The sequence below is a fragment of the Arachis ipaensis genome, chromosome B01 (assembly GCF_000816755.2).
Source record: "Arachis ipaensis cultivar K30076 chromosome B01, Araip1.1, whole genome shotgun sequence".
NCBI classification, from domain to species: domain Eukaryota; kingdom Viridiplantae; phylum Streptophyta; class Magnoliopsida; order Fabales; family Fabaceae; genus Arachis; species Arachis ipaensis.
Genome location: NC_029785.2, coordinates 125068442 through 125080124, shown reverse-complemented (window position 1 = coordinate 125080124; position 11683 = coordinate 125068442). Strand labels below are relative to the sequence as shown.

General features: G+C 33.4%; 1 protein-coding gene across 1 annotated transcript in view; it reads left to right on the top strand.

Annotated features, from left to right (window-relative positions):
- Positions 1–1263, top strand: part of LOC107636883 (nuclear transcription factor Y subunit B-3-like) — a 2661-nt gene extending 1398 nt beyond the window's left edge. The window contains exon 2 of the mRNA XM_016340357.2: positions 397–1263. Coding sequence (XP_016195843.1) covers positions 397–1022 — 626 coding nt within the window. The 3' untranslated portion in view covers positions 1023–1263. The remainder of the gene's footprint in view (positions 1–396) is intronic.

Sequence of the window (11683 nt, the reverse complement as noted above, 5' to 3'; positions counted from 1 at the left end):
ATTTTATAAAGTACAAAATTTAACAAATACTAATTTATTTTATTTTATTTTTCATCTGAATCACACGAAACAAAAGTTACTAATTAATGGTAACCGTTTTCTTCTACAACTTGTTCCCTTTACACGTATGACTGTATACTTTATTTTCATCTCCATCTCGAAAGACAAAAAGTTTCTGCATGTGCAGCCCCCAATAACCACTCACAAGCAAACATGTTTTAAGTAACTCCCCTCCCCAATGTGTAGCTTCTTTGACCATATAAATTTGGGCGCCACATCCAAGAATGCTATTTAATTTCCTCTCTATACATTTGTACTTTTTTTTTTCAATTAACTTGGTAGCAAAGTTATATGCACGAATCACAGTTAGTTTGATATATGTATATTCATACACAGGGTTGAAGCTATCTGTGTCAGAGATGAACATGAGAGCAGTAGAAAACAACAACACAGGAAGCAATAATAATACTCATACAGATGATAACGAATGCACTGTGAGGGAGCAAGATCGGTTCATGCCAATAGCAAATGTGATTAGGATAATGCGCAAGATCCTGCCACCGCACGCTAAAATCTCCGACGACGCAAAAGAAACAATACAAGAGTGCGTATCGGAGTACATCAGCTTTATCACCGGAGAAGCCAACGAGCGGTGTCAGAGGGAGCAACGGAAGACCATCACAGCGGAGGACGTTCTTTGGGCAATGAGTAAGCTTGGCTTTGACGATTACATTGAGCCTCTGACGATGTACCTTCATAGGTACCGTGAGCTTGAAGGTGACCGTACCTCCATGAGAGGAGAGCCACTTGGAAAGAGGACTGTTGACTATGGAACTCTTGGTGTTGCTGCTACTTCTGCTTTTGTTCCACAGTTTCACATTGGACATCACCATCATCATCCTCGTCCCAGTGGCTACTATGGTACACCCATGGGGAATTACATTAGAGATGCATCCAATGCTGGCTCGTCTCTTCAACCTCCTTCACTCGCTTATGCTGAACCAAATACTCAATACAAATGATACTATCATGCAATAATAATAGCACGGGTGGCTACTAATAATTAAGGTTTTATTATCATATAATAATCTAGTTGCTTAATTTAACTAGGACTGGTGGTTTAATTTAATTTTCTTGTTTGTGTGTGTGAGAAATGTGAATCTGAACTCTTTGATCAGTGGTTTTAATTTGATTTTGTAGTTTGTGTGTTTGAGAAAAACGTGAATCTTAACTTTCTTATTCGTTAAATGATTCTATTCTATCTTATTTATCTTCTGTTCTCACTTTACTATGAAGCTGAATTTGTGGTTTTCCAAAACTTTTTGACCTTGACAAGGAGGAATCAATAATTCCTACAGTACACAACAAAAATTCAGAATTATTTGGTTTTAACTTTTAACTCTCCAATCAGAAAAAATTAATAATTTATGTATAGAGAAGAGATAAAATAAAAATGTATAATACACTTTTTTTTTCATAAATTTAATTATAATTTTTGATATTTTGTAAATTTCTAAAATAACGACTTACAATACATCATATTTATCTCCTAGTATTTTTATGCCATGTACGTGCTTTAGTACTAAAATAAAACATGCACAGATGGATTTTTTTACATTGTTTTAAAATGTGAATCTAATCTAATAAAAAATTGATATATGCATTTTTTAAGATTTTTTTATTTTTAATATTAAAAATAATTAATTAAAGAGAAAAAATGGTCTTTCATATCATAAAAATGCATCAAACAAGTATATCGAAAAAAAGTGCAATGATCATTTTTCTTAAAAAACTATTATACTTTTGATTTTTGTTGAAATGTGCTAAGTACTTTATTATTTTGGAAACATCCAATAAAAATTTTGTTGAACACGATCTTCTTCTTTTACACATCCTTCTTAAACAATGTTGTTGTTATCATGGTCTTCCTCCTCAATCTCTTTTTTTTTTTTCAATAACTTTCACTTCCTCCTTCTTCACCTTTTTTTGTGTGTGTTTTTTTTATTTTTTATTTTTCGTTTTCTTTTTTTTTCTTTTTATCATCAACATTTTCATAATGTATACTGATTAAATTGAATCTTTACTAGAGAAGATAAACTTTTTAAATAAGTTCTTTTGAAAAATGAGTTTAAAATATAAGGACTTTTATTAATAATAACTTTTAAATAAGTTATTTTGAGTTTGGATAATTATTATAAAAGTCCTTGTTTTAAAGTTGTGCATTAAATAAGAGTAATAAAATAGCTTTTGAAAATAGGAGAAATCACATTTTATAACTTTTTCAAAAGCTCTTAAATAACTTTTTAAAAAGTTAAAAGTGTATCTAAAATATTGTACCAAACACATTAATGTAACTTTTTATAAGTCAAAAGTTAAAAATAGTAGTTTTTTGGTGTATAATTTATGAAAAAGTTAAATAACAAAATAAATGACCAATTCTTGTAATAAAAAAATTATTGAAAGAAAGTAGAAACACCCCCGGCTACTTGGATATAAGTCCTGCATTAAATTTCTTGACTTCCTTTTATTTAGTTTGACTTTGACCTGATCTTCCCTAGAGTACACCATATACAGTAGAATTTAAGAAAACATATCTTCTTAGCTGTTATTAAATAAATTGCGTGCTAGGTATGTAACTCTCTTGATGAAGAATCAATAATAAACTTGTTCATACCCTGGCCCAATAAATAGGGCCCAAGATCTAAGCAAAGAAGCCCAACCCAAAGGGTTGGCCCTCCTCCCGTACCAGCCTTCGTCCCAGAAGTCGGTGCTAAACACGACCTGCTCCAAAGAAGTCGGATACGAGGGTTAGCTGGCAGATAACACTCATTCGAATAAGTAACTGCCCCTAGAAACTCTCTAACCACTTCATAGAGCCATATCTTAACCTCCCTAAGATATGGGAACGGTTATCCGCCTAAAAAGGTGGCACTACTTCAGCGGTGGTTATTGGTTCACCACTATAAATACCCTGACTTCCCTCAGGTATCACTAAGTCCAATACATTCTAAACTTGCTCACACTCTTGCTAACTTAGGCATCGGAGTGTCTTTGCAGGTACCACCCCATTCTTTCACACGTACAAGTCGGACGGAGGAACACCGAGTTTCAGGTTCACTCGATAGTCACCTCCCTCACACGTTTGGGCCAACCAACGCCATCCGGCCCACCAATCTCTGGTTACCCACCGTAACAAAACTGATCCAGAGGTAACTTCTGAATGGTTTTGAGTTACAACCAAAGTTGTATTTGTATTTGTCAGTTAAATTTGAAGTGTTCTGAGTTGAGTTGAACTAACTCAAATTTAAAATTGATTCATGAAAATTAAATTTGGCTCATAATTAACAATCAAATTTATTATTTATAAATGGGTTTAAATAATAGAAACATAATATATAATTTTATATCAATAAATTATAATTTATATATATATTGTTCAAAAAAAAAAAAAAAACTCTGTTCACTATCTTACGAGTTCAGCTTGTTGAGCTACTAACGAGTCGAATTCAAACTGGCTCATGAGTTAGCTTGAATCATTTCCAGTCTTATCTGCAAATATAACAACTTGTGAAACTCGATTCATTGACTGAATTCGTAAATTAGTATAAACTTATCCTAACATATAATAATTTAGAATTAATACTGTTAATCGAAAATATCTGATTTCAAGAAATTTCATACTCGAAATATAAGGTAGCGTTTGGTGGAGAGACAGAGACGGAAAGACTGAGACTGAGAGACAGAGACTAAGAGACAGGGATTGAAATAAATCTCAGTATTCTGTTTGGTGCAAAATGGGAGACATGAATTAAAACAAGAATGAAACTCTAATTTAATTTGCACAAAGGGTAAAATTGGAATTAATTAATTGAAATGAAAGTATTTTAGGTATAAAATGTTATTAAAGTTTCAGTCTCTATCTCTAAAATTCCAGTCCTCTGTGTCCCTACTTTTTGGAGGTACTGAAATACTGAAATTTTAGAGACAGAGACAGAAATTTTAGTACCAGTCTCTGAACTAACAAACACGATACTGAGTCTCAGTCTCTGTCTCAGTACCTCAAAACAAACGCTACCTAAGTGAATGGTTATTTTTATTAAGAAGTTAGAAATTTAAATTAGGAGTAAAAGCTCGTAAGCACATGCAACCATAGCAAAAATAAAAAAAGCGAAATAAAACCAAAATAAGTGAGCGATGAAGAAGGATGGATGGAGGAAGAAGTTGGTCGAGAAGCATGAAGAAAATAAAAATTAATAAAATTGTGAAAGAATAAGAAAAAAAAATAAAAATAAAAAATTTTATTGATTATTGATTAATTGAATGATGAAGGTAAAACTAAGTATATATAGCATTGTTTATAAAAGATAAAAATAAACATAAGATAAGAAGATAACAAAAAGATAAGATAAGATAATAAAGGTTAAAAAATTATAACTGAATTTATGTATTCTGTTGGGTTGAATTTGTGGGTCGTGGGACTTCTTTATTGTTGTCATGAGATAAGGTGAAAGAATGGTTTAATACGCCTCCGCAAATTGGACGATAAAAGATGTCAAGAACACTAAACTTATTGAGATTAAGATGGAAGGATTGAGAAGACAAAGGCTTGGTGAAGATGTCAGCTTGCTGCCAGAAGAGGGAATGGGGAGAAGTTTCATCACTTCAACTTGAGCTTTTTGTCGAACCAAGTGACAGTCAACCTCTAAATGTTTGGTCCGATCATGAAAAACCGGGTTAGAAGCAATATGAAGAGCACTCTGATCATCACAATATAAAACTGGTGGGCGGATAGGAGAGATGCGTAAAAATTTTAACACATTTAATATCCATTGAAGTTCACAAGTTGTGTTGGCAAGTGCACGATATTCTGCTTCAGTGGATGAGCGGACAACGGTGGTTTATTTCTTGGTCTTCCAAGAGACTAAAGAACTGCCTAAAAAGAAATAATAGCATGTTAAAAATCGCCAAGTGTCAAGACATCCACCCCAATCTGAGTCACTGGAGGAGAGAAGCTGAATTTCTGATTCTCTTGAAAAAAAATCCTTTGTCGGGACTAGTTTTCAGATATCATAACACTTGCTTGGCAGCTTGGAGATGAGATTCAGTAGGAGATGCCATAAATTGACTTAATTATTGAGTGGCATACGTGATGTCTGTCGAGTAGTGGTGAAATAGATAAGACGCCCAACCAAACGACGATATACAAAAGGTCAGATAGCAGGGGACTTTTGTCTTGATATACTCTTGTGGTACTATCTATTGGAACAGAGGCATGTTTAACACCTAATAAACCAGAATTATCTAAAAGATCAAGACAATATTTTCTCTTAGATAAGCAAATTTTCTTCGTTGATTGAGCAACTTCAATACCAAAAAAATATTTTAATGGACCCAAGTCTTTAATTCGGAAGTGTTGGTGCAAAATAGACTTAATGACAGCAAGTTTAGAAATGAAATTATCAGTGAAAATAATGTCGTCAACATAGACTAGAAAGATAGAAATTTGAGTACCAGTAAATTTAACAAATAGACTATAATCAGATAAGGTCTGCTGATATCCATGAGATAGCAAAAAATGAGAAAGTTTGTCATACCACATACAACTAGATTGTCGTAAACCATATAGTGATTTCAACAGCTTGTAGCATTGGTCGAGAAGTTGTAAACTCGGGTGGCAGAGTCATATAAACATCCTCAAAAAGATTCTCATGTAAAAAAGCATATTATTGACATTCAACTGATGTATGGACCAATATTTCATAGAAGCCAATGCCAAAACTAATCTGACGGTGGCAGGCTTGATAACAGGGGGAGAAGGTTTTCAAGAAATCAATACCTTCAATTTCAGTTAATCCTTTAGCCACAAGGCGTGCTTTATATCGATCAACTGAACCATCAGACTTGCGTTTAATGCGATAGGCCCATTTACAGCCAACCGGCTTAACGCCTACCGAGCAATCAACAAGACGCCAAATTTTGTTCAACTCAAGAGCATCTAGCTCATCTTTCATGACACTACGCCTATTAGAGTGTTGATTGGCGTCTCTAAAAGATTTTTCCTCAACATCAAAATGTAGAGATAAAGAAACTTATGATGAGAAGATGAAAGAGAAGAAAAAGACATAATTGAAGATAGAGGATAACGACACATTGAGGGAGAGAAATTTGTGGATGTGAGAGAAAAATTACACAAGTAATCGGAGAGATATGCTGAAGGTCGGTGAGGTCGATCGGAATGATGAGGACGGGGTTACTCAAATGACGAGAAAGGTGACGTGGGATGAAGAGGTGATGGTGGGTAAGTGCCTATTGCGGAAAGTGGGAAGGTTGTATGGCTTGAAATAGATTCGGGGGTTTAGGGTTCAATTTGGGTAGGACACGGCAGTGAGAAAGAAAGAGGAGTTGTTGGAGAAAAGGAAGAATTGGATAGAAGTTGGTCAATGGATAAGGGTGAGGGTCTAACCGGAAGACTAACTGAATATTGTTTTTGAAAAGACATGTTTTGCAATGTTGGGTTAAGTGTATGTATGGAATTGGATATTTTTGTGACTAAGGATAAGATCGTTTCATAAAAAATCACATTTCTAGAAATCTCAGTTCTTTTATATTCTAAAATATAAACAATATATCTTTTAAAACCATGTTGAAAACTAATAAACACAGCCTTTTGACTCTTGGATCAAATTTTGATCTGTTTGCCATTAGAGTAGAAACAAAACATAAGCATAAAAAAAATTTTAAGGCCATGATAATTTGGTAGATGATTAAATAAAATCTCAAATGATGTTTTAAAATTAATTGTAGATGATGGAACTCTGTTAAGTAAATAAACAGCATGTTTAATAACATAAGACAAAAAAGATGATGGTAAATTAGATTGAAACATAAGAGCACGAGCTATATTCAAAATATGTTGATATTTATATTCTACCCTTCTATTTTGTTGAGGAGTTTCAACACAACTACATTGATGAATAGTGTCTTTTGAAGCATAAAAATCATATAAAATGAATTCTGGTCCATTATCAGAATGAATAGCTTTGACTTTAGAGTTGAATTGTATTTCAACTAAAGTAATAAATTTTTTTACATAATTAAAATAATTCATGTAAAGCGACTAAAATCATCAACAATAATAAAAAAATATTTATGATTATTAATAGACTTTTGTTGAAACGGACACCAAATATCAAAATAATAAATCAAAACTTGCATTGACTTTATTAAAACATTGAGAAAATCAAATTTTCTTTTGCTTAAAAAGATGACGAACATCACAAGTCTCATCATGATGCATAGAGATAAAAGGAAAATGTTTATGTAAATGATTAAGCCTTCGTCCAGAAAGGTGTCATAAACGAAAATGTCATATATTTGAAGGTGTAATGAGTGGGGATTGGATGGAATTTATGGAATGTATAGTGGATAAATTTTTACTGAAATTGGGTTCAATGAGATATAATCCCTCTCTTATTATGCCCAAATCAATCGTCCCCAAATTATTGGTATGTAAAGTGCAAGAAGAAGATAAAAAAGTGAGTACACATTTGAGGAGTTAATACTCAAATTGGCCCCGAAATTTGACCTCCGACTCAATTTAGCCCTCAAGATTTCAATTGACTCTAATTGTACCCTGAAATTTTGCCTCGAGCCTCAATTTGGTCCTTCCGGCGTTTTCCGTCACCGGAGAGCTGACCTGGCAAATTTAAATGACACCTGGCAGTCTCAAAACGATGCCGTTTTACTGTTGGCGCCGAAATTGTTAGAAACGACGTCGTATCCCTTAGGAAGGGGTTAAATGAAAATCCAAACACTAACCACTCCAAAGGTGAGACTCAGTTGACCCTTTCTCTTCCTCCACTTTCTCTCGTTTTTCTTCCCGTCAGAGAAGCACCATGGATGTCACAGTAATGGAGCTTTGAAGCTTTTCTTACTTCTTTCTAGCCCCATTGTGAAGATTAATTACTTGGGAGTCATCTTTTGAAAAACAGGTTAGTAACAAAATCGATGCTCTCAACTATCATGCTCTATTTTTATCAAAATATTGGTTGTGTTGTTTTTCATTTTTTTTCACCCTACTTGATCAGTGAAATTTTGGGAGAATGTGGTTGATTATGATTGTTGATGATGATAGAATTTTTGTATGTTAGGGTTTAATTTTTTTGCATGTGTGTGGCTGTGATCAATCGAATCGTTCAATTCTTTATCCGTTTGAGCAGTCTTTGATTATTCATATTCCATTTTAAAATAACAATTATACTCCTTCATATCCCATTTTAATTTAATTGTTGATTAGATAATTTCTTGTAAAAATAAAATATTTTCTGTGCTGAACATTATATGCATCAATGACCACCATGAATGTTTAAGTGATAATCATGAACTGAGGATTTTGTATTTTGGCCAGTCATTACAGTGTATTTAACTTTTGATTATTGTTTCGTTAACAGAGTTTATGCTAATTTTTTTTCATTATGTTCGTCTTGTTCTAGATATTCCTTTCTTCCCTTATCATGGCATAGTTTTCTACGGATCCTTATCACATTAAAAAAGGAGCTTGTTTCCATATTTTCATCTAATGTAGCAGAACACATAAATTGCTAATATAGGACAAAGAATAATACACCAACCAGTCCATCCCATATCAAATCACCCATCAACAGCACAAGTGAAAGCCCTTCCAATGCATCATCCAAGTCCCAACCTGATCTTGTCTTCATATACAGACTCATAGCAGCTTCATATATAATCTCAATTTTAAAGAATTTTTACAGGATATATCATTAGCAAAGAGAACATAAAATTTCATTTCTATTTTTTCATTAAATACATAACAATGCTTCATTCACATAACTGATATACAGTTACATATATTTCATCCCACCTAATCCACAAGCTACAATCACAATTCCAAAAATAATAACAAACACAAACAACATAATATTTCACATTTTTAATATTCTAATTTCAGCTTCAACTGCACTAATTTTCCATCCCAAAGATATTTTCCAATGGTCTTCACTAACTGAACTTTCATTTCTGCCAACTATGGCTTCTTCTTCTTCAACATCTGCTCATTTAAAAAAGCCACACCATCTCTTACCGGTAGTCTACAACACAAAAAATCCAAAAAAATTTGAGAGGAAGAACAACTACAAAATCAACAAGCATTTGAGAAATAAGACACACAATCAACTTGCAATAATTCAACCAACTCACATTATAGTTAGAGCATCCATAGAATGGTCTTTCTGGATTGGAATCCGTCCCAGACCACCAAAGAATAGGACGCAACCCACAACCGCACCAATGCGGAACCTTCCCACCTCTGTCACCATGTGTGTTCTTCACCCAGCCACCATACGAACGAGCTATACCAGAGCTACCTGAGCTTTGGCTGCTGCTTCGCAACATTCTTCTCACCTCTTGGAGACACTCTTCGATTTGGGAAAATTGGAACTTCTAGGTTTTATTTGAAATTTTTAGGGGTTAAATTGAAACCTTCAAACATTTTGCCACGTCATCTAACTGCTAGGGTGCCAGGTGTCTACCAAAATTGCCATGTCAGCTCTCCGGTGACGGAAAACGCCGGAAGGGCTAAATTGAGGTCCGAGGCAAAATTTCAGGGTACAATTAGAGTCGATTGAAACCTTGAGGGCTAAATTGAGTCGGGGTCAAATTTCAGGGGCCAATTTGAATATTAACTCCACATTTGAATACTGACTTAATTTTTGAGATGGAGATAATATTAAAGTTAAAATGAGATAAATAAAGAAACTAAAGATGGTGAAAATTGAACAATGCCATTTGAGAATCATTTGTTAAATGAACAATAATAGGAGAAATTTATGTGTAAGAAATGAATCAAGACAAATTTGATGCAATGTGATATGTGGCACCAGAATCAATGATCCAAGACCCCAAGTATTCAAGAATGAATCTCGATTTGAAAAATTGTTAACAATAGAAAAAATACTGAAAGAACAAAGATAATAAGTAGTTGGACTTGATAAAAGCCCAAGTTGGTTTGAAGGATGAGTTTTTTTATTGGAAGAAAGTGTCATGAAAAAAAAGTGTTGGGCTGATAAAGAGGTCTAAAAGAGGCTTTGATAAAATTGCTGCTGTGCCATTTCTCCTTAACTTAGAACAGAATAGGGAGACAACTCAGTAATTCGAAGAAGATCGCTTTGAGTTAAATTGGAAGGTTGATTATTCATAGTGAGGGGAGGTTGAAGGGATTTTAGGATCTGAATTGATTGGTTTATTTATGGATGTTAGCAGAGTTTAAAAGGAGCTCTAATACCATAATAAAATTATAAAAGAATAAGAAAAGAAAAAGAAAAGATGAAGAATTTTTATTGATTGTTAATTGATTAAATTATAAAGATAAAACTAAATATATATAGAATATTGTTTACGAAAGATAAAATAAAGATAAAAAGATAACATAAAGATAAGATAAGATAATAAATGCTAAAATTGTAAATTTGTAACTAAATTTATATATTCCAATGGATCCTGTAAGATTTCTTTATTATTGTTACGAACTAAGATAGAAGAATAGTTTAATAAAAATTAAAAGTATTGTAATAAGACAGGAAGCAATAACTTTTTTTTTGTTTTAACTCAAACAACATCAGTTTGGTTCAAAATAGGTAAAGTCACAAACTCACGAATTTAAATGAGTTCATTCAACTGTCCAAAAAAAAAAAGAAAAAAAAAGAAAAAAGGGTTCATTCAAGTCAACTCTAATTCAATTAACTCTATATAAAAATAAATTTGAGACCAAAGCAACTTGATTCCATTTCTTGAAAATATAAATTTAGAAAATTCCACGAGTTAACTCTAAATTTTTCAACAAGAAACATCATTTTTCAAGAGAAAAGAGGTTTTCCTGAGGAGGAATACATGTTGATTTTTACGATTTAATGCCACCGCAGTGTTCAGGTGCTGAGCCAATGAAAAATAACGAGCAACTGTGGCATCGACTTAAGAAGGAAAAAAAAAAAAAGGAAAACTAGCCAAAATATTCAAGCGGTGCACACGCAGCAAAAATTTTAAAAGATTTACTTCCTTTTTGATTTTTGGAGGGGTCGTGGAAAGACCGAAGAGGATTGATCTGGAAATATCTTCCCAAGGAGTGGTATCACTGCAAAAAAAAAAAAGAAGAAGAGAGATTTATATAAAAATAAATAAGCCAGCACGCTAAATACCCAAATGGATTCTATAACAATAACAATAGAGAAATAAATAAATAAAATAACAAAATACTAGTTATAACTTATAACAATTAGAGTTAATTTCGTTTTGGTGTCCGAAAATGGGAAGGCCGGTGGGTACAGCGGAGAAGACACACGAAAGAAAGAAACAAAATTAAAATTGCAATTAGAAAACCCTCTTTGGTTGTTGTTCTTCCACTGAGACTAAAGTCTGAAGCTGAAGCTTGGTCTTCATGAAACAGAAAGAGAAAGAGCATTGAAAAGAAAATAAACGAAACGACGTGTCGTTTTAGTCGACGGAGGAAATTATGGCTGAGAAGGCGGAGGTGCAGCTCAAGGAGCTGGGATCCAAGCTTGACACCCTTCCTTCCTCGAAAGACGTTCTTATCAAGCTCTTGAAGGTACCTTCCCCATTCCTCTTCCCTCTTCTCGCAATTCAATCTCTCTAGGCGGCTTCCTTATTT